The sequence below is a fragment of the Acanthaster planci genome, linkage group LG02 (assembly GCF_054643075.1).
Source record: "Acanthaster planci isolate LZ-2023a linkage group LG02, COTS_SCS, whole genome shotgun sequence".
NCBI lineage: Eukaryota > Metazoa > Echinodermata > Asteroidea > Valvatida > Acanthasteridae > Acanthaster > Acanthaster planci.
Genome location: NC_141778.1, coordinates 35192323 through 35217617, shown reverse-complemented (window position 1 = coordinate 35217617; position 25295 = coordinate 35192323). Strand labels below are relative to the sequence as shown.

Here is a 25295-nt window from a genome sequence, read left to right as displayed (position 1 = left end):
GATGGTGGACGGATGAGTTGACTAAAGCAACACTGAATAACCTACCTTTCCTCATGAATTGGTGTGGTTTGTTTAGCCTGATGGTATCCATATTTGCCATGGGGTTGCTCTTCATGTTGTCAAACGAACAGTGATCTACGATAGCATCTATGGTCTGGTCACTTAACTCCTTGCCTAGGAGCTTCCCTATTGTAGTCACGCTGTCTTTCAGATTCTGTAGGAGAGGAAACAAGACCAAGCGTAGCGTACACATTACACATGTACACGTATCAAAGGCAGGACACGATTGGTTTTTTTTTTACATTTTAATACGTGAACTAGTTAATAATTACTATGTTCGTGGTTTCTTCATGGAAACTTGAATTTGTTGACATGCGAATTCCGTCCTTCAGAATGATAACGCAAGACAAAAATATCACAGATTGTCTGACACCTCTTGAGATCTTATGGTATCGTATATTTGGGAACCTGGTATGTATGTACTTGTATGTATTGTGATTGGTTTTCATACTACATGTATTGGATAGTCTTTGAAGCGCAAGATTAGCTATTTGGGTCAGCTGTATGTGTTTTTCCACAGAAGATATTTAGTTTGAAATGAATGACTTACTCTTTGCATGTCCTCATACTGAATTACGCAGACGTTGCTTTCATGTCGTCTCTCCCAGAAGAATAGAAAATGTTCCCACCAGGGTCCATAGTCCACTGTCATGAATGACAATAAGCTTGATTAAATTTATAAACATTAGTGACGACAAATGTAATACGTCACAGATTTAAACAGCCATCCAACTCCGATGACAATGAGCAAAAAATTAATGTTCAGTTGTATGACACCAAACAATACCGTTGACTAAAAAGCATGAACTCATCGTGTACGCAACGCACACAGAAACTGTACAAATGGAAAGACACCTTTAACTCGATTAGACGTCACAATTGCGGTGGCACTGCACGCACACGCACATTCTTCAGCTCAACGTACACGTGCATTTCGCAAATCAAGACATCCTATTGGTCGAAGAGACGTGTAACGCGCGCGTACCACCTGTCCATGAGCTTTGTACCACCGAAGTAATGCCTTCTCATTCTGTTTGTCGAATTACACTATACTGTCTTAGACAAGTATTTTATTCCTCCAAAACAATAAACCTGACGTTTATAATTGCCGAGAGCAGACCACTGATGGGGCAACCATTGAGTTCACTGGTTCGCGCCGGCCACTTTTTTTGCCAGCCACTTGCACTGGCTACCGGCATGCATCACTTAATGACAGATGACGGCGTCTGCAATATCCATAACAAAGAAATGCGTGTAATTTTTGTCACCACCACAGAGACCAGTTGTGGGCGGAAAATATAAACCTACCTTTCCCAGCTAAAAATATTTCCAAAAATTTGTCGAATCCCATGTCTTGCCAGGCTTTACCGAAGTAAAATAACGAGACGGCAAGGTCTTTGGGATTACGGAGCACGTAGATAATCTTGGCCCTCTTCTTCCAGACTTTTGGAGGCAGAAGCTGACCGGGGAGGTGTGACTTGATAACGCGAGGAGAAGGAACATCGTCTAAGATCTTGTGGTTAGGTGGTACCTGAGAGACAAGAACAATGACGCGTTGAAAAAACGGAGGACTTAGAAGAGGCCTCGAAAAAGAGATTGATAAGTTAAAACTTGGTGCACCAGAAAAAAAGTGACAGCAGTTCACAAATAAAATGTTGTCTAGCAAACCTATGGGAGAATCAAACTACGGGGAACAAATCCAGAAACATTTTTTCTAAGTTAGAAAGGTAAGCATTAGAGAACTAAGTCTGCCAGATACTACACTTGTTTTGTTGGTCCCAGTCTTGCCTAATGTAGGCCTACCATTAACATCTCACACTATAAGAGTGCCTAAAAACAACGTGGTCCTCAATATTGCCGTTTCCTGTCAAGTCAGCGTCCAATAAAGACATGATTAATCGCACAGCGTTCAGTCGTCAAATGCATCGCCTTGCAAGAAAACCTTAGTGTAGCTGAATAAGGTCGCTTGTCCTGCGGCGCTGGAACTGTGCGCATTACTATTTGACACGTAGGCCTACTACTGGAGCCTGATTTCAATCAGCACGGTACATTAAATTCTCCTATAACCTCATCTGAGCAATCATTTTAAATCTTACAAATTTCGGCGTTCCATGGAAGATCAGTTCAAGGAACGGCACGCGTGATGTGATATGTCTTCTATTAACGACGTCCATGTTGCCGTCGTGAATCAGGCAGGATACAATCTCCGAGACCCAGGTTGTCCCTACAGACATCAGTACAATAATGGGGAAAGGTGTAAAAAATACAGCCTGAAAGAGCGCAAAATGTTCGATTTGTCACAGTGTTTTGCCACTGGACGTGTTGGTTCCCAGAGATATGTCATTTGGGACACAAGGACTGTCAAATCTTATGTGAAATGGACACAGTGTTGGCCAAATGTATGAATCCGGTCAAAAATGATGGTCAGAAATGGAACGTTCAGAGGTGCTCGTCTTGATGAAATTAGTCGTGTCGAAATGGTGCTAGCCTGACACAAGAAAGGCAGTTCATTGACAAATGTTCACGTTCTTTCACAGTCCTGCTTGAATCGTGGTTTCTCATCAAGTGTGCACAGAGATAAAGTTAGAGGTTGGGATAGAGAATATGCCTCTTAAGACTCATCATGAAAACTGGGTAGCGTATCTTACCAGCTTTGAGGTAGGTCACAACGAAGATATCTTCCTTTCTTGCTTCCCACTCCTTCAGGTCTTGCATCGTACTCTCATAGACATTACTCGGTAAAGGGATTCCTTCATACTCCCAAGTAGACTGGTCAGCAGCAGTCAAGACGTAGTTTTTCTTTGCCTCACAAACTACCCGAATAGTAACAATATAAAAGCCCAATAATTGACATGGTTTGGATTTACGTTTTGAAAAGGTGATCAGAAATTAAAATGTAAGTCAGAAATAAGCGTTTCAAATGCATAACTTACGTTCTTGGACTGTGATGTACTTATCCATTTGTACTGTTGCTCTTAATATGACTTCTGTAAAAAAAGATTCAAATATAAAAAATCAAATTTCGCCTCGATACAGACAAGCGTTCCAATGTTAAGAACAAAACAAAACATGCAAAAATACAAACAACGAATCTCTGGGGGAAAAACATTGCAAGACGAGGCAGTCTTTGAAATTGACAAGAATTGATTGCTATCAAAAAGTAACGACGTAACTGAATTAACGTACTTGCGGTGAATAGTTTGGAGAAAGGGAAGAACAGGCCAATGTGTTTGTGACACGGTTCAAGAGTTTGAAGTCATATTCTGGTCAACATTCATCCGTTTGGATCAGAGCTTTCCAGTAGCTTTCCAGTAATTACTTTGAATATTACTGACTACATTTCTGACACTACAAACCCGCATAAAATCATCTCTCACGTTGTTTCTTTTACCGCTTAGACTTTGAAGCTTGTACCGTAGGCCTTTGGCCTCTATACATGTTGGCAGACAATCACTTCCCAAAGCTTGGAATGAATCACGTTCTGGTTTAAGAATAGACTATGACACCTTTACAAAAGAAAGGCAGCATAAAACGAACTTATAGACCCCTTCAGTTCTAAATTTAACTTCGTCCTTTTAATCATCTGCTTTGAATTCATTTTTGTCCGCCGTAAAATAACGGTTTGTCTAAAATAGTTTGTATCATTAGGAGTTTTATAATGTGGTAGGTATTTTTAATCACAAGCCTCGACGATTACCACTGTCAACCTCCATTAAATTGCTGTTCGTGGTGGGTGCGTTACAGACCAACACAGCCCTTTTCGAAATTAGGGAATAATTGGAATACGAACCACGCATAACCTTCACATTTCCTGGAAGATAATACGACGCTAACCATGCAGTGAAAATCGTAGAACTAACAGCGAGCCAACCGTATACGTTCATTTACTGCGCATTAGTTTGTTTTCCCCGAAAGATAATTAAATTAAAACAAAGAAATGATAATTAATCTAACCCAGGACAAGTCTACGCGAAGTAGATTCCTCGAATAGAAATCTTTGGATGAATTCGTTCATGTGTGGTTATTTCTTGTGTGACGAATTTAATAAGGTGGAGTCTTTTTGGTTTTTATTTACAGTACTCTTTCAGTCTATCGCCCCACAACTTGGCAAGCAGCAACAAGTTACAATGCCAAGAACAACAGCCCTGACTGATGACGCGTATTTGCCATTTTTTCATAGGATGTCAATTAGATTTGTGCCATTTTAGAATCATTCTTGATAAAAGAACTCTTTTTTAGTTTCATCCAAATCCCAGTCGCTAGTGTTGATTCATTCGCAATTAACAAGGTCCTCGATAAAGGCTTGGTTTGAGAAACCCAGTCACCTGTTGTGTTGACTAAAATGAGAGAGATCAGAAAATAACGTTAATGAAGTTTGTATAGAAAGCACCTTCAGTCGTGGGCAAGCAACATCGCTCTTTGCGAGGAGTGAATGCAGACATGAAGGTCTTTATTGCAGTGTAGGTTCACAATTTCAAAATACCTCGATGCAAATGCCACACTCACAGCACCAGCACAACACCTTTGACCAAAACCACTGTTTCTGCAGCTAAACCTAAACACCGAACTGTACGAGCCAGAGAAGGCGATGACCAATCACACATCTCTTCTGTATCGTGACGTGTGAATAATAAACGTCCAGGAAATGACCGATGATAAAGTGTCCAGATAATGAGGGAGTCCGAGATGGGACATCAATTACAGACGATGCTGATGTTCCATCGCCATTTCTGTCTGATGGTAACCACTAGATGAACCCTTAGAACTGTGTCTCCGTCGTACCTCGGAGAATGTGAAAATGCCTGCCATCATGAAGAGTGCTGTACCACTTCGTGTAATAAACACTTCAACTGGGATCTTGGGAATTCTTGGTAATTGCCTGGTTTGTCTTGTAATTGTCTTCGAACGATCCATGCATACAAGCACCAATGCTCTGATTCTTCACCAAGCTAGCATTGATTTGGGGGGATCTATATTTATCATCTTTTACGAGTACATCCCAAGAGTCGATCAAGTTGGTGAGAACTCCTCTGGATACGCCTTATGCTTCCTCTGGAACTCCCGATATTTTTTGCTGACATTCTTCGTGGCTTCTACTTACAGCCTGGTGACCGTAACCTTTGAGCGATTTTTTGCTATTGTGTACCCTTATCGTTACGAGAGGTATTTCAGCAGTCGCAAAGCTATTGCCTTGTCTTTAGGTTGCACTTGGGTCGTCGTACTGACTTTCCGAGTTTATGCCTTCTTTCAGTGGTCAGTGGATGAAGATGGCGTTTGCCATTCCCGTCCCACGGGGGGTGTGCTGGCAGTGTTGATTTTCCTTCTGCAGTATGTGATTCCCCTGGCATTGATGACTTACATGTACGTCAGAATGGGAATCGAAATTTCAAAAAGTGCTCACCGAATTGTTCCAACGGTGTCTGAATCAGTTGCACAGCATAACAACAATGGCAGACAACTCCTGCGTGCTCGGCGTAATATCCTCAAAACACTTCTCATCATTTTTGTCACCTTTGTGCTTTGTTGGTCGTTGAATCAGATCATATTTTTCATGCATAACATGGGATGGCAATCCATAGACTTCACAAGTACAATTTACATCACTTCGACGGCTCTTTTGGCGTCCAATGCGTGTGCCAACCCCTTCATTTACGCTTTCAAGTATAAGAAATTTCAGCAGGCGTTTCGCCGTTTGTTGTGCAGGGTCACGGGTCGCCTGGACCACCTCAATGTCACAGATGAAATAGTTACGAGCCACCGAGAGTCCACATTTTAACGTAATCCACGCTGCAAGGATTTAAGGAGACGAATTAGGATTAGAGAGGCGAAAGGTTTTTAACAATGTGCGTCAACACCCCCCCCCCCACCGATTCCCTCATTGGAGAACATATATCCCCAAACTTTACGCATGTCTTCACTGTTTTGGTTGTTTGTTTTTATCTTTTGGATCAAGTTGTTTATTTATTAATCTTTTAAATACATATTTATCATTTACTGTGTCGGGGGCCGGACTGGCAAATAACGGCAGAAAATGTCGGAGCCAATGACACGTTAGGTTCTTGCCGCCAACAACTCCTTAAAAGTCGATATTAAAATAGTATAAAGAAGATCAGTTTGTCAACATCTCTGTAAGAGCTACCATTATTCAACGGATTATTTTAACGGAGTCACGAACCTAAAAGCAAAAATTACAAATGGAGATTCAAAATCACAGTACATTTATGCAAGGAAATTATTGAATCTATAACCGTAAAGTAAAATTAAGAACAACGTTAGTGCCATTGGGTCGTATGAATAAAAAGTGGCATTTGCTTTTACTACCATTTTTGAAGCATTTACTCGTGTTTGTATGAAAAATAATGAAGCAAATGCTTTTACTTTTGTGCAATTGCTAAAAATTAAAGTATTTAGGCCCCTACTTTTCACTCTTTAACACTAACAGTCCCAAATCTTCCCATTTCAAAATGATTTTACATACACCCTTGGGGGTTAGGGTTAAGCTTGTGCTTGACAATAAGCAGTTGCTTCATTTTGTATGAATAAAAATGAGTAAGTTCTACAGAATTGGAGTATTTACTTGACATTTATCAAGACCGGGTCTGGGCAAGCTTGAAAACGAGGAGCATTTACTAATGTTAAAAATGGCAGCCTCCACAAATGTCATTCGAAAGGAAAAGTTGTATGCCTTTAGGAGGGAATCTGAAGAAACCAAATTTTCTTCATCAAAGTTTTTGCAATCCAAATTACTGCCATCGTGCTTATCTGCCATACTGAGGTCTCAAGATACAGCACCGTGCTGCACTGTGTATGTCTGTACGTGCAGACAACGGAAGCCCTCTTGTGCAAAACCATTCGGCTGTGCAGTCAGCCACAAGCATAAAGCATTTGCTAATATTTATACTAGATGCTGAATAGTCAAAGAAACGTTTTATTCATACAAATTCAAGCATTTGCTTATTCTTAATGGTTTGACTTTTCAGTAAATGCTTTTGCTGTTTGCTTGAAGTTCATAGCATTTGCTACTTTTTATTCATACGACCCAATGTGTTAGAAAGATTTTGTTGGATTAATCTACCATTTATTGCGCCAGAATTAAAGCTTATGTAGGCGTATAAGAATATCGATTCCAGTGCGGGAATAAGGGACGGGAAAATCTTTATTTTCCTCTTTGGATGGTCAATGCGATTTGTATCATTTGCTTCCTGGTTTTGTGCTGGCTGCATTGAGTGCCTAGCGCAGGACATTCGCGCAGATTCAATCATTAATGGGCAAGACGTGCAAATCTTGACCACAAGATTGCGTGTGACCAATCAGTGGGATGTTCTATCGTTGCATTGAGTAGTTGGAAAAAATAACCACCAATGAAAAGGCTTTACATCATTTCTCTTGTCCAATCAGCTTCTTATTGGCAAAGCGTGAGGTCGCAAAAAATCGTAACAGCGCACAAAATCGGATGTTTGCGATGCGGCGAAATGAAAACACGCGGATCAGGTTCTTATATTGAACATTAACAGGGCTAACTTTTTCTGTGATGTACGTCGTATGTTTCTTCAACGCTAAGGCAATTTTAGCGGTAAATCTGTATGAGATTGCTGACGTAATTTAATACAGCTAACTGTTAATGTTTGTACAGTTGAATTTTTCCCGACTGATTGTTCACATTCTGGGCTTTAAAATGCAAAAACAACATACACATCACTCGACGTTTCTAAATAATGAGACGCATGTTACTATCAGTATGTAGGCCGTTAGAATCAAATCCCTGGTAGTAGTTTTGTAAAACCTGTTATTGCTGTTTAAAAATCTTTGCTGTATAAACTGCTCTATCATATTGTCTACAAGTAAAGGTGTACAACATGGACAAACACGCAATCAAACACAACCAATAGAGACAATGAAAGATTGGTTCGCATGCGAGCTTTGCCCATATTGTGAACAGTGTAGGCCTAGTAGGCTTATATTGCAGTCTGTTTAACACATGAATCAATCTGTTCGTGCGTGCAGTAACGTACAGGCTGCAGGAAACGTTCATCGATCGATCTCTGACAAACTCAAAGCGCACTTCCAGTGTTTATGGAGGGTATGGAGTAAATCTTATCATATGTTTGGTTATAACTTAAGTATAACTTTTAAAAAAATAACTTAATTATTTGGAAATCACGACAGCTGTCGTTTTCCCTTGCAGATGAAAACCCTCAAATATTCACTGTAAAGTGCTCGCAAGCCTTGAGACAAAGTGTTTGTTATAGTGTAATTGGACAACCAGAATTAGAAGCCATTACTGCGATGGCAGAACGCTCGTGAACAAGTGGTACACGCGCGTCTTCCACCAATAAAATGTCTCAAATTGTCAAAAGCGCGCACGTCAAACTGAAGAATGTGCGTGTGAGTGCAGTGTAACCGTAGTTGCGGCGTCTAATCGGATTACTCGATAGAGGAAAGCTCTGGATGAATGCTCAAAGATACTAACTAAATAAAATAAATACAAGAACTGGAAAAACGCAAACAACATTAAATATGTTCACAGTTGATTCAAAACAAGTAACGGGTGGCGGATGAGAAACGTATGTATATAAACCAACCAATTTCCCATATATGCCTAGGCCTATCATGAAGTGAATAGTGTGAGACTGCCGACATGATCACGCGTTGTTCTTTTTGTTGTTTTGTTGTCTTTAAGCTCTGCACACCAAAACGCAAAAGTCAATAATGTCAGATCAACAGAACTCACAGATAATCGGCTAGATTTTGATTTGTGTACTGAATTCATTTCTTGCTATTGTCTAGTGTTCTATGTAACATCACAGAAAGTCACATTTTTAGGTGGTTGTGTATTTGTAAAGTTGTGTTTGAAATTGCAGTGCATGTGTTATAGGTGTCTTTATTCTGACAACATCGCTTCCTTGCACAATTCCGCTTTGCCTCTGTCTATTTGGATACGAGCATACGTCATTTCTTCAACTAGGCAGTTAAATTGTTGACCCCTTTCTGGACTGAATAAATCAAATTAATACTGTTCGGTACACATAAAATTGAATCTACGGTGCCTTGTCGTATTGGTCTGTTTTTATCCAATTCAACATGCTGATTACAACGACACACCTGACACCACTTGCAATTTGACAGGAACAAAGAACAACTTAACGCCCGCCGCGGAGGTTTCGTTTATGCTATACAGCTCTTACTTTAATAAAATGCAAGAAGTGGATATCCAAAATGTATAGACGGCGGTCTAATGTTTAATTTTGTCAGAAAATTTGTTCCTGGGCCTTTCACTGATTTTCAATAGTCATCTATTTTTAGTCTTATCAAATGCTATTCGTAAGGAGAAGTCGACACTAACGTTTTCACATTACACTGCCGCTTCTGTATGAGATTGAGTTGCAACAACTCATCCCATCAGCCCATCTATGGCCAAATCGAGCCAGACAGTATCCAATTCTGTCACAGTCTAATCATATTAACCAGCACTCCTCTGTTCCTAGGGAGAATGGTGACATAAAGAAGTGAACCAGCATTGGTTTCTAATTCCACTGGGTTTTGGAGTAAAAAAAACCATGGAACAACCATTCTTCATTGGATAGAGTTTAATACTTTGAAATTAGATGTACATGTAATGGAACTGTGACCAGGTTGGGATACCTTCATGGAATAAATGTCATTAAAATGCCAGGGCCGGCCAACTTGGAGTAGACACAACTTTGAGATATGAGGGAACACTTCAGTCAAATATTGCGTTCTCTTCTGTGTTCTGCTCAAGCATGTAGAGCATACATCCGCTCTCCGACGGGAATGAAACTGTTGCCGTGATACTAAACGATCTGTTTCCATAGATACGGCTTCCAGCTTTACGGTTGAGATTGTTCTGCAACTAGAACTGACAAGTGGAATAGACGGGGCCAGTCATGTCATTGTTTGTGTAGTATTTGTTCGCATGACGAATTGAAGCTGAAAAATTACGAAAATGGTTTGTTACGTGCTTGTTACATGCGTAGAAGTCTTGACCAACCCACCCTCGCAAAAAGAATGGCACGTTGTCTATAGTTTCACTATATATAGCACTGATGACTTTTTAATACGCCTCTCCGAGTGGTTCGATTCCCAACCCGGGCCATTGTGCCAGTAAAGTCGTTCGTTGATGCTCCTTGTGTCGCGAGGGTTTTCTTTGGTTTCCACACTCAGGCATGATAAACACTTCGAATCTCTGTGTTCAAAACTCAGGTGCCTTCAATTCAGTTGTTCTGACAGATCATTGCTACGTCCTTGTCTAATCAGGCGAGTGGCTTCAGGGACGGATAATTACATTGATCAGCCCCATTATTAGTAGTAATTTTTACAAGTGGAATGTATTGTACCACATGGGAAATGTATAAATAAATAGGTTACGTAGCAAAATTGCACAGTAAAACGCACGTCAATTTGATAAGCAAAGCAGTGCTCGGCGAACAACGCTGTAGGGTGTTACCATTCTCAAGAGAAATCAGTGGAGTTCCATTGAAAAAAAGCACTCGAATACATTGAACAAATAACGTCGGGAAATTGTTTCCTCCAAACTCAAGAGAAAAAAACAGTCACCATAGATTTCCTTTCTCTGATAACACAAAAGGGAATGATGCAATGTCTGCATTAATCTCTGTTCTCTTATGGTACGGTACGTACATCGTTAATCACGTGCCACTGAATTTTCATACCAAGGCACTGCGGGGCTGCATTGCAAAAAAAGGAATGTTCCATTACACTCGTGGTACTGACCATTTCATCTGTTACCTCATGAAAACATTTTAACCACTGCGCTCATAAAGATTCATTGCTTGTATACTAATCCACAGTCAACGTCGGTCAACTGCAGTGTATTGTCATTTGTTTTCGAGTGAACACACGTGACACGCGTAGTAGTGTGCTATTATACGCTTGATATAAAACTGGTTGCTAGGATAAGACACGAATTAAATGACCTAAAAGCTAGCCGAGGGGTCACACAGCTTTATAGACGTAGAAGTTCATGAGGATATGAAATTGACCATGATCTTTTACTTCTGAAGCCGCGTGTGGACCTTTTGTCGTTGTATTTATCAGTTTTGCTAACGATGTGACAGCGGTTACATCAGATAGCATGATGTATAAAGTTGGGAAGTTGAATAGACGCAGTGGAAATGGTGTTCCATCCAGTCAACAGTGAGGAACCAGTGCTGGAATATGAAGTCCAACATTAAACTATCAAATGTCTTTAAAAGTCGTGCACTTGCAGTTTTCTATAACTGCATTTTTAAAGAGGATAATGCTATGGCACTTTCACACAATTCGAACTTTCGTTGTCGAGTCTGCGTCTGTTAGTAAGTTTCAAAATTGGGTCGGAGGTTTCTGTAAAACTATGGTCATATCAATTAAGTGTTAAGGAGCAAAGCGGATCTAGTTCCTGTATGCTGTACATTCGCTATTTGCTTACAAGTCATGCACGTGCACGTCCTTCAGTGCTTTGCTACTGTAAACATATACTGGGTTCATGATCATTGTGGAACGAGGTTAGTATGCAGGTGATGAAATGCATTATCACATGGTCAAACAATGCGACCCCGTTACACATGTTGCATCTTGTGGGCCTGACTGACAATTCCAATACCAGAACTCCTTCCATTCCAGTTATTAGTGCTGACATCAACAAATAAAGTATTATCATTTCCTTCCTTCCATGGCGTGAATCAGGAATAAGACGATTTATGGTGAAAATTGACGTGACAAATTAAGTGTAATTTCGATGTCACCTCAGTCGTTTTTCTCCCTATAACCTAGTTTTAGTGGAAACGCGTGAGTTTTAAAATTGTGAGAATTTAGGAAGTTTTTACCCGTGGAGAAATTCAACCCCCCCCCTTGTGTTTGACAGTAAAATGTATCCTTTTGAGTTTCTCTCTTCGACTCCGCTTTTTGATACAGATTTTACATATAAAAATTCTCCATTATGTTCTAAAGAGGAAGACCTGTGCAATCAGTGGTCAGACAGGTGCTTGGGTCGGTATCAGACGTATTTGCCGTCAATTCATGAGAACCGATGATCAGAATTCATGTCTTATACCGACCAGATACGACGACAGAAATCCTGTGGGGAAAAAATTATCGAACAGATTAAGGTAAGTCTCTTCACTAAAAGTCAATTTATCCTTGTTAATTTTAATCTTGATGGTGAGTTACGTATGGGCGGCTGTTTTGATTGGCTTACGATGTTTCTATGGTAGTCAGGAATGTGTTATTATAACAGCCGTGTCACGCTATATCCCACTGGTTTAAGCGTAAACCTGAGTGGCACTATACCGTGTCTTTTTACGCAGCGATAATTCACTCGATCGTTATTTGTCTCTGCATCAGTATTAAAAGGCCTTCTGTAGGTCCCGCCCTAAAGAAGACAACGAGGTTTGATAAATCAGGAGCGGAACAGGTTGAACGTCGAGACGAGACAGGCGTACAACTGAACAGTCTGAGTACAGTAGGGATGGGATTGTGCATAGGCCTATGGTACTGAATCTAATAACACCTTCATGTTCTGCGCTTCATCTTCGTTCCATCGTTTGGGGGAAATTCATCGGGCAACCCCTCTATTATTCTAAATGACGTCTGGCCTCTTCCTCCGTATCGTCAACACTTCAGCCGGTGTTTTAGGCATCTTAGGGAATGCCTTAGTCAATGTTGTAATTGTGTCTGAACGATGTATGCACACATGCACCAATGCTCTAATTCTCCACCAAGCTACCATCGACTTCTTAGCGTCGGTTTTCATCTTGCTCCATGAGTACATCCCTCCCTTCCAACCAGCTCTGCCTGGCCTATGGGGTCGATTCCTCTGCACCATTTGGAACTCGAAATATCTCCTCTTCAACTTCTTTGTCTCGTCAACCTACAGCCTCCTTGCTGTAACATTTGAGCGATTCTTTGCAATCGTGTATCCTTACCAATACCGGCGCATCTTTGGCAGTAAGAAGGCTGTTGCATTTCTTATAATTTGTGTATGGGCCATTGTACTGACTTTTAGAGTTTATGTCTTTTTTCAATGGTATGTGGATGACAGTGGGTATTGTAAGACAAGCCCCAGTGGTAGCGGTCTCGGTGTGGTCATCTTTCTTCTGCAGTATGCCATTCCACTGATATTGATGACATACATGTACGCACGAATCGCCGTGGAGTTATCCAGAAGTGTTCGTCGCGTCGTGCCGACAGTATCTGCCCCAGACTCGCAGCACGGTAGCAATGAACATGGCGAATCGCTTCTTCGAGCTCGCCGAAATACCTTCAAAGCATTACTCATTGTATTTGTTACGTTCGTCGTTTGCTGGTCTATGAACCAAGTTCTGTTTTTCTTGCACAACATGGACTGGCGTACCTTAGATTTCACCAGCCTAATCTACGTCATCTCCGTGGCACTTGTTTCACTGAACGTATTCGTGAATCCGTTCATTTATTCGTTCAAGTACAGGAGGTTTCAACAGGCCTCCCGTCGAGTACTGTACCGTGTGACAGGTCAATCAGACCACCTGAATGACACGGATGACATCTCTAATACCGGATGAAAACGAAGCACAATCAAATCCGAAAAAAGTCAACGATGTTAACATACAACGGTATTTGTTTCATAACAATGCAGTTTTTACTAAGGTAAAAATAAAGAAGGTACTTATTTCTCGCCATTTTCTATTTACACAATCTGGGCCAAAGACAAAAGTTGTGACAATGTTATTGTGTACCGTAAACGCATGTGACATACAACCTGTTGTGCAATATTGTCATTTTAATGGGTGTCTGCAAATCAATGTTAAGGTGTTACATTACGATTAAATTGCAACAGGTGAATTTGTAGCTAAGAAAAGTAGTTTCGTGTTGTATAATCTCGCTGAATTGGCAGAAGAAATGAATGTATTGTTAGACCAACAGCGAAGGCCAGTTAACCTGACTATAGGCAGTGAATTTTATTTGTCGTGTCCATAATACACTGGCAGTTTTCAGAGTAGTCAGTCTTTGGCAATGTAATTGTTGTAGCAGTGGTGAATGCGTTTTCACAAATGTTGAAATGATTGGTTTTCATTCGCTGTACCCGACAATAATTTTGTTGGCAGAGCACTTACGGCATTGTCTATATAAACTGAAGAATGACACAGTGTGTTTGCTTTTTCAGGCAACATTGGGTCTTCACGTTTCTATAGGAGTGCGGTTATTAATGTGATGCAGTGGCCTGTATACGGGGGGTCACGTAGGTATATACAACCCTCCTCGAAATAAAGAGAAGACTGAGATTAAAAGTTATGACCTCCAGAAAAAAAGCCACTTTCCAACAGTACCCTCCAACACATTGTAATTATGGCACTTTTCTGATGTTAACGCCCACCACTCAAACGGTGATCATAGGCCCACTTAGAAAACGGGGGCGTCCGGAATGGACAGTCGATCCCTTGAGGGATTTGTACCAGAGACGATATGTCTCTCCTGCAGTATCGGGAGTCACCAAAATAAACAAGGCTTTAGATTAATGAGACAGAGGATTGTAAGAAAACAAAAACCACGAATCCTGTCCGGTTCAGCCCCAGGAAGATCCCCTACCCGCATTTGAATTTCTAATTTGAGAAATTGATACGAGGGATCATGTTTAAGTCGTATAAATTAATGAATATTTGAGGAATAATGGTTAATACTTTATATACCAATAAAGAAACGTCAGGTTTGCTGTTACTGAGTAGTATAATCGATCGTTTCACGCACATGTAGTGAAGAGATAATAGTGAGAAGTTAAATTGTACAAATTTGGACAAAAGTGGTTGACGGAAGGTCATCGTCATCAACGCCCTCTGTGATCGTGTCCTAATGAAGTAAATCAATCATCGCCTATAAGATACGTAAATGTGAAAGAACAAGGGGTGGTTATTTGATGATTACCTCGTATGAAGCTTCAGCGTCAACTTTTGTTGCTTAATTGAAAAATAAATTAAATGATACCTGAGTTTTTTTGGGGGGGGGGATCTCGTGTCAGGAACGTATCTGGTTATTGTTGACGCAATTTGTCTAAAGAAAATTAATAAGTTATTAAAAAATCTCCTGTAGTTTTACTCTTTTCGTGGCACGCTGATCAGAAGTCTTCTATCTTAAACGAAGCACTGACTAGGCATCAAAATACCGAGGTTGCTCCTCGTAAATGGTATTCAGTCTTTCCGGTTTTTGTAATACACAACGTCCTAATTTTACTTGATTATTGATTAACTTATTTCTTCATCAGAACAAAGAATAATTAATGTGTTTATCGACATTTTCGTTGACAATAGTTTAGTGCGCTATTTTTTACGACGACCAAGCAAGGATTTAAAATATATATATATTTAAAACAAATTTTGTGCGTCTGGTGGACAATATTTGACACACGCTTTTAATTAACAAATTATTTGATTTCCCGCACATTTTCAAACATCCCACGTTCAAATTTATAAACGATTTATATCAAATTCGTCTCAAGATGACTAGAACGCGCATGGTACAGTGCATTTTTTCATTGGTCATTTGTTTCAATATTTGTCCATTTGAAGTCGTCAGATTTCAATGGGATGATTCGTCTCAGCTGATGATCTTGTGCGAAATGTAAGGATTGGATTAGTCTTGCTCGATCGATTTCCAAGCATTATTTCTGTTACGGTCATCGGTTGGGGTACAATCATGCATGGACGTATTTGGCCATGTGTATCACAAGAAATTGATGGTTGAACAGCCAATCAAAAGGACAAGAAATGGATTGATTGTTTGTGAAAGGTTTGAATATCTGAATACATTTTGCCTTTCATAAGTAAAGGGCTACTCATTCCATAATTAGGCCTATGGAAAGTATACCGTTCTATTCGCCTGTGTATACTACGACACGAGACAATGTAGATATCACGAGGAGCCCTCGGTACACAACGAGTGTGAAGTCAGAGCCTGGTGTGCCCTATCCCATCAGGTGGACTCCGTGCCCGCACTATACGTAATGTAATGAAGACAGTGTTCAGCCTTTTGTAATTCCAGTCGAGATGAATCAATTAAAATGAAGCAATTGTTATTTTTTTCTACTATATACCTGAATGCAATTGACACAACTTGTCGTGAACGATTCACATTCATAACGCTGTCTGAAGTTCAAGAGTTTTCAACAAGCTTTCATTTTTTCATGTTTGTACCCCAAAAGCAATGTCATACTAATCCGATTTCGTATATACTTAAAGGAGACACAGGGCAACATCCGTTTTCTTCATTCATCTACGACTTAAGAGGCTTTTAAGAATTCGATTTCGAATTCACTGCACAATGGCATATCCGTGTCAGAGTCTTATGTCGTCCTTGGCGATACCTAAATCCATAAATTTCCAGTGGAAAAGTGGAGAAACATCAAACACATGCTGCATATACAAGTACATGTATGCAACGTCATTCAAATTTCAACAGCGCCCTCTATAATGAAACTGTCAGTTATTTTATTCTCACCTGACGAATATTTACAATAAAATGAAAGGATACTCTAAAACTAAACCATATACTCTACTCACAAAAATGAAAGGATCGGATATTTGTCTTTGGAAATTCCAGGCAGGTGTCTACCTCATTGATTTTACTTATTGTTCGCCCGGTGCACGTTCATGCTTGACTTAGCGCCATCTAGAATGTGAATGATAATGCAATTGCTCAGTCAAGTGTTCCAGATCGAGTCCAATTGGCTGGAGGGGTCAAAAGTGACTAACAACCCTTTAAAGTTTTTGAGTGGTGTATATACACTGTCCGGGCATTATCATGTTGAGGGGTTCAATGGGGGAGGGAATTTATTTGGGGAAAATAATCAGCCATATCTTCCAGAGAGGAATTTACTTCCTTGAGTCGTTGTCAAGGACATGAAAGCTATTTAGATCCATGTCTCCTCATGCAATGTATCCAAAGAGTAGTATTTGAAGTACTGGGTGGATTTTTGAAATAATGCCATGCGATTGGAAAGCTGCATGTATAGGACACAAAGCGAACAGTAAAATAAATTCCAAGACCAGTTGAGCGAGAAATGTGGACCACTTGACACTCACCGACAAGCAGACACTTTGGCTCACCGGACGAACAGATCAATCAATTAACAATCCATCACACAAACAATTCATAGCCATTTGAACAAACAGGCATACATCTGGCCTAGCTAGGTACCGTAGGGATCGACAAACATGAGTGTACTTGTAGTTGTACCTGGAAACAGACCTGTACTGGATGGAGGAACGATAAATCCACTTCACAATCAGAAATTGCTTGCCTTAAACTGACAACCCGCATCTTTTCACTACACGATCAAATTTCTATGATTCAGTGGGCAATGACTAGACACGCCGTTTCTGTAAAACGTTTTTAGAATTTACGACATGTATTACAGTTATTTGATTCATGCCGCAGGAATGCACCTTTGATATTGAGTGGGCCTATCGCCTGTGTGGGGCGGCCTATCTCCAATACAGTAGCCTCTCTCTGCCAAGAAAATACCTGACGTCATAATGCCATTATATACACCAACCCAAGCGTTTACATATTCACACAATGACGATTCGCAGCGATCCCACACTGCACGTTTGAATGGTTTGTCATTACACGAAATTTCTAAGCTTAACCGCTACACCGATTCGCTTTGGGGAGCAACGGTCGTCGAACTACAGGTTCCACGTTCACTCGCTTCTTTCCCTACCCGTATGTCGTTGCTGACGGCCATTTGTACGAGCTTTCAATCAACATTTTTTTCAGGACAATCTACACCATCAGCGCAGTGACGATTGAGATACGGAGAATACGTGAGGCCATAGTTGAGCGGACGCTGCACTACCACGATAAACACACGCAGGAGAACTGGGTGACTCGTCATCTCTCAACCTAAATCAACCTGTTTTTCATTGCTATATACATTAGATGGACATAGCTAAGCCACTCAGAACCTGGAATTGGACCATGGAACCGTCACTCATAGTCTGTTGAAAGATGTTAAGTGAGAATTGTGCTGGAACTTGACCTAGAGAGATTCAGCCTTGTGGAGGAGGATTAAGTGGACATTTTCGTCTGATTATAGCACAAGGAGTTTAGGTTAAAAAAAACTCGCATCAATTGACGATGTCGATAGCCGGAAGTATCGCAGGCGAGTCCGTGTACTATGAAGAGCCATACTCTGGTATGTATACTACTTGAATCTTATTCCTCCATGATATAACATATCATAGCAGAAACAGCCTACATGATGACACATATTAAATTCATATGATTTTGTAAAAGTTTCCAAAACCTTCTCAAGGCTGCATAATGTTCAGTTGCAATGCTCCATGCATGTATCATCATGTGTACGCATGCGTCCATGACAATTAGATTTTAGACTATCAACGTTATTTGGTTTATTTAGGCCTACTTGTAGTGAGTTGCAGTTGAATGAGTAAACAATAGATATGACAACAGTGATGGGAAGATGAAGATGATGACGGACAGGGATGAGTGTCAAAAGGAATTCTAAATTTACATTCATATTTGTGTAAAAAAGGACTTACAACTATCCTGACTTGTCTCCTTTGGTTGCCTGCGCATGTGAAATTGATTTCAGATGTCCTACACTGAACAACACTGGTCCCCTTTCTCAAGGATTTCATCACTCATCACCAACCATATTGGCGGTTTGTTTCAAATTCTGGGTGCGCTCATGGGTCACATATAATGTTTATCCACATCAATCTGTTGTGTAAACACTCCCTCAATATGCGCCATATATGACCGTGAAATAACCGCATCGATTGCACAAAATGGGTACCAGTCAGTGACATTTTTTCGCTATCGAAGTATGCCAGAACATCCATGGGGTACCAGCTAACCGTCAACGCAGCGTGATTTTGAATAGCGTGTACGGTTTCTCCGAACCACAACCTGCAGGCTTGACCTCAACTACGTCCCTAACCAATTTTGCTCAAGGCGCATCATGCTTTCCACGGTTTAGCATGTAGTAATGTACATAATTATACAGTGATACTATAATTATTTTGTTTGCCACGGCACAATCAACAACGACACGCTGAATTCTGGAGCAACAGCATTTAGTTCTTAAGTTCTTTTTCACTCCTGAATTCTCTTAAATTAAACCCCTGACGGTGAAAGTGGAGGTCATCAGGGGACTTTTTCCGGATTTGTTAGAACCATGGATGATTCCTCTGTGTTAGGACTGTCAACAAAATACTTAGACCATGCCTATATTCAGCACACTTGTTAAGTTCTGGTATGTAATTCTGCGCATGCCATGTTGCCAACATCTTAGTGGTGTTACAAAAAAAATGTATACGTGCTGGCCTACACGTTGACCCCAGCCCAAAAATGTGTGAGTGCAATGTCAAATATTCATAATTTTCAAGACTTACGCTTTAAATGTTCCCTACGTTTCAAAACTTGACTTTTGTTTTGATGTATAGAGCATCATAACACCTGTTTACATACATGAAGTAATTCATGGACTTCAGCACAGTTTACGGTGATGTACATGTCACTGAAAACGAAAAAGATGCACCTTAGTTCAAAATGAAATTAACTGTGCCCATCATTTAAACTTCAGGATTTTGTGAATTTTAGAGAATTGCCTGTTATTCCATTCAAAGTGTTCTGCATCGAGTGTCTGGTAAAGGAACATACAGCCGCCGTAAAATCCAGCACGTACACAGTAAGCCAGTTGTGCCCCTTAAAATGTGACATCGCGCAGGTCATATGACCCGATTACCCCTCAGAGGGGCACTGAAATTTGATTTATTCTGTGGTGTGATTCCGTGGTGACTTCACCAGCTGACTTGGAGAATCCAGCTGATATATCATGACCGACTTATGGCACTCTGACCCACATCACAAGCAGTACTATACAACCAAAGTTTATAACCTCGATGTACTCAGGGGGACAGGCCTGCTTTACATGTACATGTACATGTACTTCTGACACAGTGACTGGTGATTTCATATTTGTGAACTGGAATTTGAGCGTTTTGTTGAGCGCTGTACGCCGAAGAAAAATGTAAATGCATTTTCAACACTGCTTTGCTTTCCTTTTTATAAGATGAACAATATACAAGTGGTAAACTCCTCAAAAAGCACAAAATGTAACTGATTGTGATCTGTCATTTTGCCGCAAGGGTTGATAAGAAAGTAAATCGACAAATATTTTAGTTATTGACTCTTAGAAATGCAGCTACATGTAATTGACGTGAACTCGTTTTTATCAAGCTTCTTGATTTAATGTCCAGTGGAAACTGCCATTAGTCATTTCACTCTGTTATTCTTGTCAATATTTTTGTATTTTTGTTTGTCGGATAATTAGTTAATTTTCTTTGTATTTTCCCCCTCATTTCCACGCGTTATCCTTGTAGTTCCTGGGCCATGCCGTACCTGTTGTATGCGCTGCCCGTGTCCCAGCATCCTTGCTTCCCTAGCCTTCTTAGGGGGCGCTGCGCTGTTCTGTCTGGCGGGAGTTCTGGCTGGCCAACAAGCAGCGGAACTCTTCCAAGGGACTTATATCGGCGACGATGTGGACACATGGTGAGATTTGAAAACTAGCATTGCGGAGTAATTTATTAATGAAGGGAGACAGAAGTGTTGTCATGAACAAGTGTACTGTAGTTTTGAGGTGAAAGTGTTCACTTTTTTCACCTTCGTTTGGTTTACCAAGTATGCTGCATAGTTATGATCCGAAAATCTCGCCAAAAAGTTTGGCAGAGTAATTTATTAGAAAGAAGGACAGGTCATAATGTGAAAGTTGAGTTTAATTAAGTAGCACACACTGTACGTTTTTATGTGAGGGAATTTTTTTCAACCTTTGAGTTTTTTGTCCATTTCCTTGAAACGACTGAAATTTAGGAATGAAAATGTATTTAATTTTCTTTGCAAAATCAAAATTTTCAATAACTTCACGTTTTAACCGACGCTGTCATTGTGGTTTTTTTTCTGTAGGATTTCGTACATTTCGATAGCTTTGTACGTGGAAGTTGCTGTCATGACGATCTTTGCTGTGGCTCTCTTGGGTATATCTTGTCTGGGTACCGGGGCAGTGAGAAAAGAGTTCATGTGGCGATTCAGGTCACGAGCCAGAGGCAGATGTCAGACTGCACTGGTGAGAAACAAACGTCATGTTCACCCAGCTGGACGGAATTTATTGCATACATAGATGTATATATAGCACATAAACGGTAGTCCCATCAGTGCAGGTTTGACTTTGCTCATATGTCTATTAATTTGACTTTTAGAACCGGCTGTGTTTAATACGTCTTTCCCTGTCTTTCTATTTTCAGTTCATGATAGTTGTTTACTTCTTGTTTCTGCTGTGGCTAAGTCTTAGTTTTGTCTCGCTGGTTCCCATCATCTTCTTCTATATCCAAAGACGTGGAATGTGCTTGGCTCCTCCTCTGGATGAGTCTGACCCTTCCGCCGAAGAGCCGTGCATTGACCTCAAGCAGTGGAGTAAGTTTTCACTGGCATTGACACTTGATCATTTACCTTAATAGGTATTTAGGAACTACTCATGAATATGTTTTGTGAAGGTATATGTTTATCATGTAGAGACTTACTCGTTTCACATTTCTGTGACAGGTCTTGTTCCAGCTGATTACAAGTGCACAATCACTGACTGCAGAGACACAATTTGTGGTGCCAAGCTTACTGCTTTGTGTGATAGTGTAAGTATAGATTCTCCACCATCCGCTCCATTCATTTTGTATTGTGCACAGATCCTCCCAAATTTGGAATGTTAGTTTTAACACTCCAAGTGACGTGATGTTTGATTCCATTTTGCGATGTTTTCAGAACGTTCTGCTGTGGTTTTCATTGGCGTTCTTTGCGGCGGTCCTTGTCACGCTGTCTATGGTAAGATATTGCATCAATTAGATATATTTTCATTTGAAAAGGGAAAATCACCTTTTTAAAATAGCTCTCTTGTTAATGTTGTGGTGGTTATCGTTATTCATGATCTTTTTAACTTTGTTAATCAGTTTTCCCATAACACTTTTAAAGCCCTATTTGACACCAACTCATCATTTAAGTCACTCTGGTGTAAGAGGCCTACATGCATATCCAACTCCTATTTATTTATACATGTATTGATTACTAGCTTAATGATCTTATTACTTTTATTATTTCATTCATTTTTTAAAAATTTATTGTTATATTTTATGACTATTCAACAGCTCCACTTTCTGATAAATTTTTCGGCCAATTTTGCGAAACTCCGAGATCGATTCAAGGATGGCTTTGCCAATCGCAAATCAGGAGCCTACTTAGTTCGGGCCGGGTCTGTCAGGAGCAGTCGTCATTCCATGAGAGCAAAGAGCTCCTTACGAGCAAGCCGAAACAATGTCTTGCGTGGATCCCGAGGATCTCTAAGGACAGTTAGTAACCATGACAGCAACAATTACGAGCTCAATGACGCCACAAATAATGCAGAAACACTGCGCATGACAGAGGCCTATCGGAACCAGACATTAAACGGTAGTAGGGATGAACTGTATGCCACGACTAATATGAATCACGATAGTCTGGGTTACGATCGTGAGCCTGTCTCCGCCTTACAGAATCACTATGTAGATCAACCTCAGCAGCCTCCACCAGCTTACGGTAGTCGGCATGGCATTGACCAACCAGTGCCGAGTATCGCTGGTGCAGAGACTGGTCCTCCACCTGCCTATGGACGCCCAAATGCTAACGGTCGCGCACCAAGTCATGCTAGTAGTAGCATCAGTGGCAACGCTAGTGGGAACTTCCCAGCACATTCTAAAATGAACACTCTGGATTATAACCGAGATATTGACTATAAAAGGGATGACTTTTACCCAAGAAACAGTAATTTCAACTTGAAGCCCACTAATTACCATGACAGCGACGTGTTGGATGGCATGGATGCTGGTAGCGTTCACGGGAGTGTACAGCACAGCAGTGCGGGGGATAACAGCGACGGTGTCTTTGGCAGTAGCCGATGGGGCTATAATCAATACCATGCTGATGAGAGAAGCCGACGCCCACTTAGCAGTTACGCTGATCCCGAACCAGCCCCATCTCTTGGCTCGCCTTTGTCTGACAGAGCGCCTCTTGGAGGCTTCAGTGAACATTACATATGATTGTTGGAATGACTGACTCGTCTAACCTCGTAAAATAGTGCGTTGAAACGTTTTTATACGAGAAAGTAATCCAATGGTGTGTGTCCAAAAATGCTGATCAAATCTTATCCCTACAAATGTAAGACTGTAAATCTTATGTCATTTTATGTTGGTAGTGACTAACCCCGGTTAAAGGATTAACTCATTGCAAAGGTTTGCGTAAATGTGTGTAATACCAGAAAAAGTTGTTGATTGGTTTGATATGCATACAAAGATATTGTTGATAAAGCTTATCCCCTAACGTGGTGTGGTCCCTAACGTGACCGTCTGACCGACTTTGAGTTTTCGCCTCTGTTGTCCTGCTAGAGCAATTTTGCTTACCTTAATTTCGCAATACATGAAATTTCATCAAACCCTGCTAGTTTGGCCTGATTCTCCGTCCTTTTTAAGTGCATAATGAACTCCTTTAAAATGCGACCAAAAATAAGAAAACTGCTTTCTTAAAACCTTGTTCTTTGGTAAAGACTTATCAAAGGAAACGCCATAACTGGGGTGGGATTGCATCGCACGCGTTTGCGTGCATTTCGTATAGGTCACAATTATATTTGTCAGAGACATATAACGCGCGCGTACCACCTGTCCACAAGCGTTGTGCCACCGAAGTAATGCCCTATTATTTTGATTGTCTAATTACACTTTGACTGGAGGTAACAACGATTTATCAGGATGTATTGACTTTAAGAGGGGGGATTCTTAAACGTAGATGTTGGATTTTCTGAGACTTGTTCCAAAGTGTTAGAGAACACTCAGTTGATTTTTTGTCTACATATGGTTTTCGGATGTCACCTCCTTTGAATTTCGTTTTTATTTTAAGACACTAAAATTGTTCGTGAAGGTTTTAGCACCATGTACAGTCCAAACCGCGTGAATAGAAGCTCTGTTAATCCTAATCCTTTGTTCTTCGTTGTTTTCATTGCTGATAATCCAAGGTTCCTGTCCTAACAAAGTAATCTGCAATGTCCGAAGGACCTCTTAAATAATGAGGTTCGACTGATGGTAATGCCAGTTCATGTATTTTGACAAATGAATCTGAAGGTTTTTAAGAGGTTTGGCAACAGTACATCAGGCAAGTTGCGGGAAAAGTCGAAGTACGCCACGTTAGGGGACTCCACTATAGTTTGTTGTGCTTGGTGCAGTCGGTAGTGTCTCTTGATCAGTATTACTCAGTACTCAAGGCCCTCGAACCACTAAAAGATGGAATGCATTTGCCATTGACATGTAATTGTTTGCTACAATTTAAACAGGTATTTTCTTTATTCAGCGGTTTGGTTGGTTGGTTTTCAAGTAACTTGCTTTTTTTGTTACCAGTTTCCCCCGTAGACAAAGACCGTTGCGATAATGACCAAAAGGCATGATTCAGCATTCGTGAAAGCCATGGACCGTTCTTCCAATCTCCAACAAGTTCAAAATGGGTCCTGTGTGCCGTCATTGAGTTTAGATTTGAAGCAGTAGTCAGGGCAACCTCTTTACTGTACATGTCTTTTTAAAGAAAGTTTACAACCACGTGTAAATAGCTTCAAATTGTTTGGACCAAAGGATAGATTATGTATATATTTTTGTATCTTATTTGCGCAAGTAATGTTTGTATTCACTTGAAGATTACAATGAATGCAGCAATTGGGAAGAGATTCAAACACTTCAGTAGTTTTACTGTTCTGTAAAATTGGCCTTTAAATCAAGTTATGTTTCCTCGGTATGTAATTAACATAGTAAAGGGATGCCGGACTTTGTAATTTAAATAATTGTATAGTGTAAGAGGACTGCAGATTTTCGAAAGCAGAAATTGTAAATATCATAGTTTCCAAATTGTTGGGGAATTGTAAATTACTTTTTCAGAGATGTGTAAAAAGAGGATAGAACATCAATATTCAACCTCCTCTTTACAGACTGTAAATCTTGTGAACATCGTAATGGTGCATAAATTAGATTTTTAGTTTGAGCGTTTGGTTACACATTTTGAGACTACTCGGAATGTTTAATTAGTGCTTTGATATGGTTTATGTACATGGCTATTAGTTTGAGTTTCTAAAGTTTTGTTTTTGAAATAAATGCCTGACTTACAGCCGA

The 25295-nt window shown here is 40.3% G+C and overlaps 4 protein-coding genes across 10 annotated transcripts in view; 3 read left to right on the top strand and 1 right to left on the bottom strand.

The window, feature by feature from the left end:
• LOC110985919 (sulfotransferase 1A1-like) overlaps positions 1-18834 on the bottom strand; it is a 19847-nt gene extending 1013 nt beyond the window's left edge. Inside the window, exons 1-8 of one of the 7 annotated variants that reach the window (XM_087132644.1) lie at positions 17127-17286; positions 16605-16713; positions 2994-3047; positions 2709-2873; positions 2157-2284; positions 1369-1591; positions 611-705; positions 46-214 (exon numbers count right to left, since the gene is read on the bottom strand). In XM_087132644.1, coding sequence (XP_086988770.1) covers positions 46-214; positions 611-705; positions 1369-1591; positions 2157-2284; positions 2709-2873; positions 2994-3021 — 808 coding nt within the window. In that variant the 5' untranslated portion in view covers positions 3022-3047; positions 16605-16713; positions 17127-17286. Of the gene's footprint in view, positions 1-45; positions 215-610; positions 706-1368; positions 1592-2156; positions 2285-2708; positions 2874-2993; positions 3048-3246; positions 3433-4450; positions 4470-16604; positions 16714-17126; positions 17382-18608 lie in introns of those variants that run through there. The other 6 variants (XM_022247383.2, XM_022247385.2, XM_022247384.2 and 3 more) reach the window with 6 other exon arrangements.
• LOC147800194 (allatostatin-A receptor-like) lies at positions 4871-5912 on the top strand. Its single transcript, XM_087132645.1, has one exon. It carries the CDS (start codon positions 4871-4873, stop codon positions 5834-5836), a length of 966 nt encoding a protein of 321 aa, XP_086988771.1. The 3' UTR covers positions 5837-5912.
• LOC147800193 (allatostatin-A receptor-like) lies at positions 12320-15347 on the top strand. The gene has a single exon (XM_087132646.1). It carries the CDS (start codon positions 12660-12662, stop codon positions 13614-13616), a length of 957 nt encoding a protein of 318 aa, XP_086988772.1. The 5' UTR covers positions 12320-12659; the 3' UTR covers positions 13617-15347.
• LOC110985916 (uncharacterized) lies at positions 17605-25295 on the top strand. The gene is made up of 7 exons (XM_022247379.2): positions 17605-18241; positions 20454-20622; positions 21034-21193; positions 21372-21540; positions 21670-21755; positions 21883-21942; positions 22263-25295. Exons 1-7 carry the CDS (start codon positions 18184-18186, stop codon positions 23187-23189), a joined length of 1629 nt encoding a protein of 542 aa, XP_022103071.1. The 5' UTR covers positions 17605-18183; the 3' UTR covers positions 23190-25295.

Bases quoted from the DNA above. Each gene is read 5' to 3' on its own strand.
- LOC147800194 (XM_087132645.1), top strand. From the start codon at position 4,871: ATGAAGAGTGCTGTACCACTTCGTGTAATAAACACTTCAACTGGGATC.
- LOC147800193 (XM_087132646.1), top strand. From the start codon at position 12,660: ATGACGTCTGGCCTCTTCCTCCGTATCGTCAACACTTCAGCCGGTGTT.
- LOC110985916 (XM_022247379.2), top strand. From the start codon at position 18,184: ATGTCGATAGCCGGAAGTATCGCAGGCGAGTCCGTGTACTATGAAGAG. The intron at 21,541-21,669 runs GTAAGTTTTCAC...TTTCTGTGACAG, and splicing joins CATTGACCTCAAGCAGTGGA to GTCTTGTTCCAGCTGATTAC. The intron at 21,943-22,262 runs GTAAGATATTGC...ACTATTCAACAG, and splicing joins TCCTTGTCACGCTGTCTATG to CTCCACTTTCTGATAAATTT.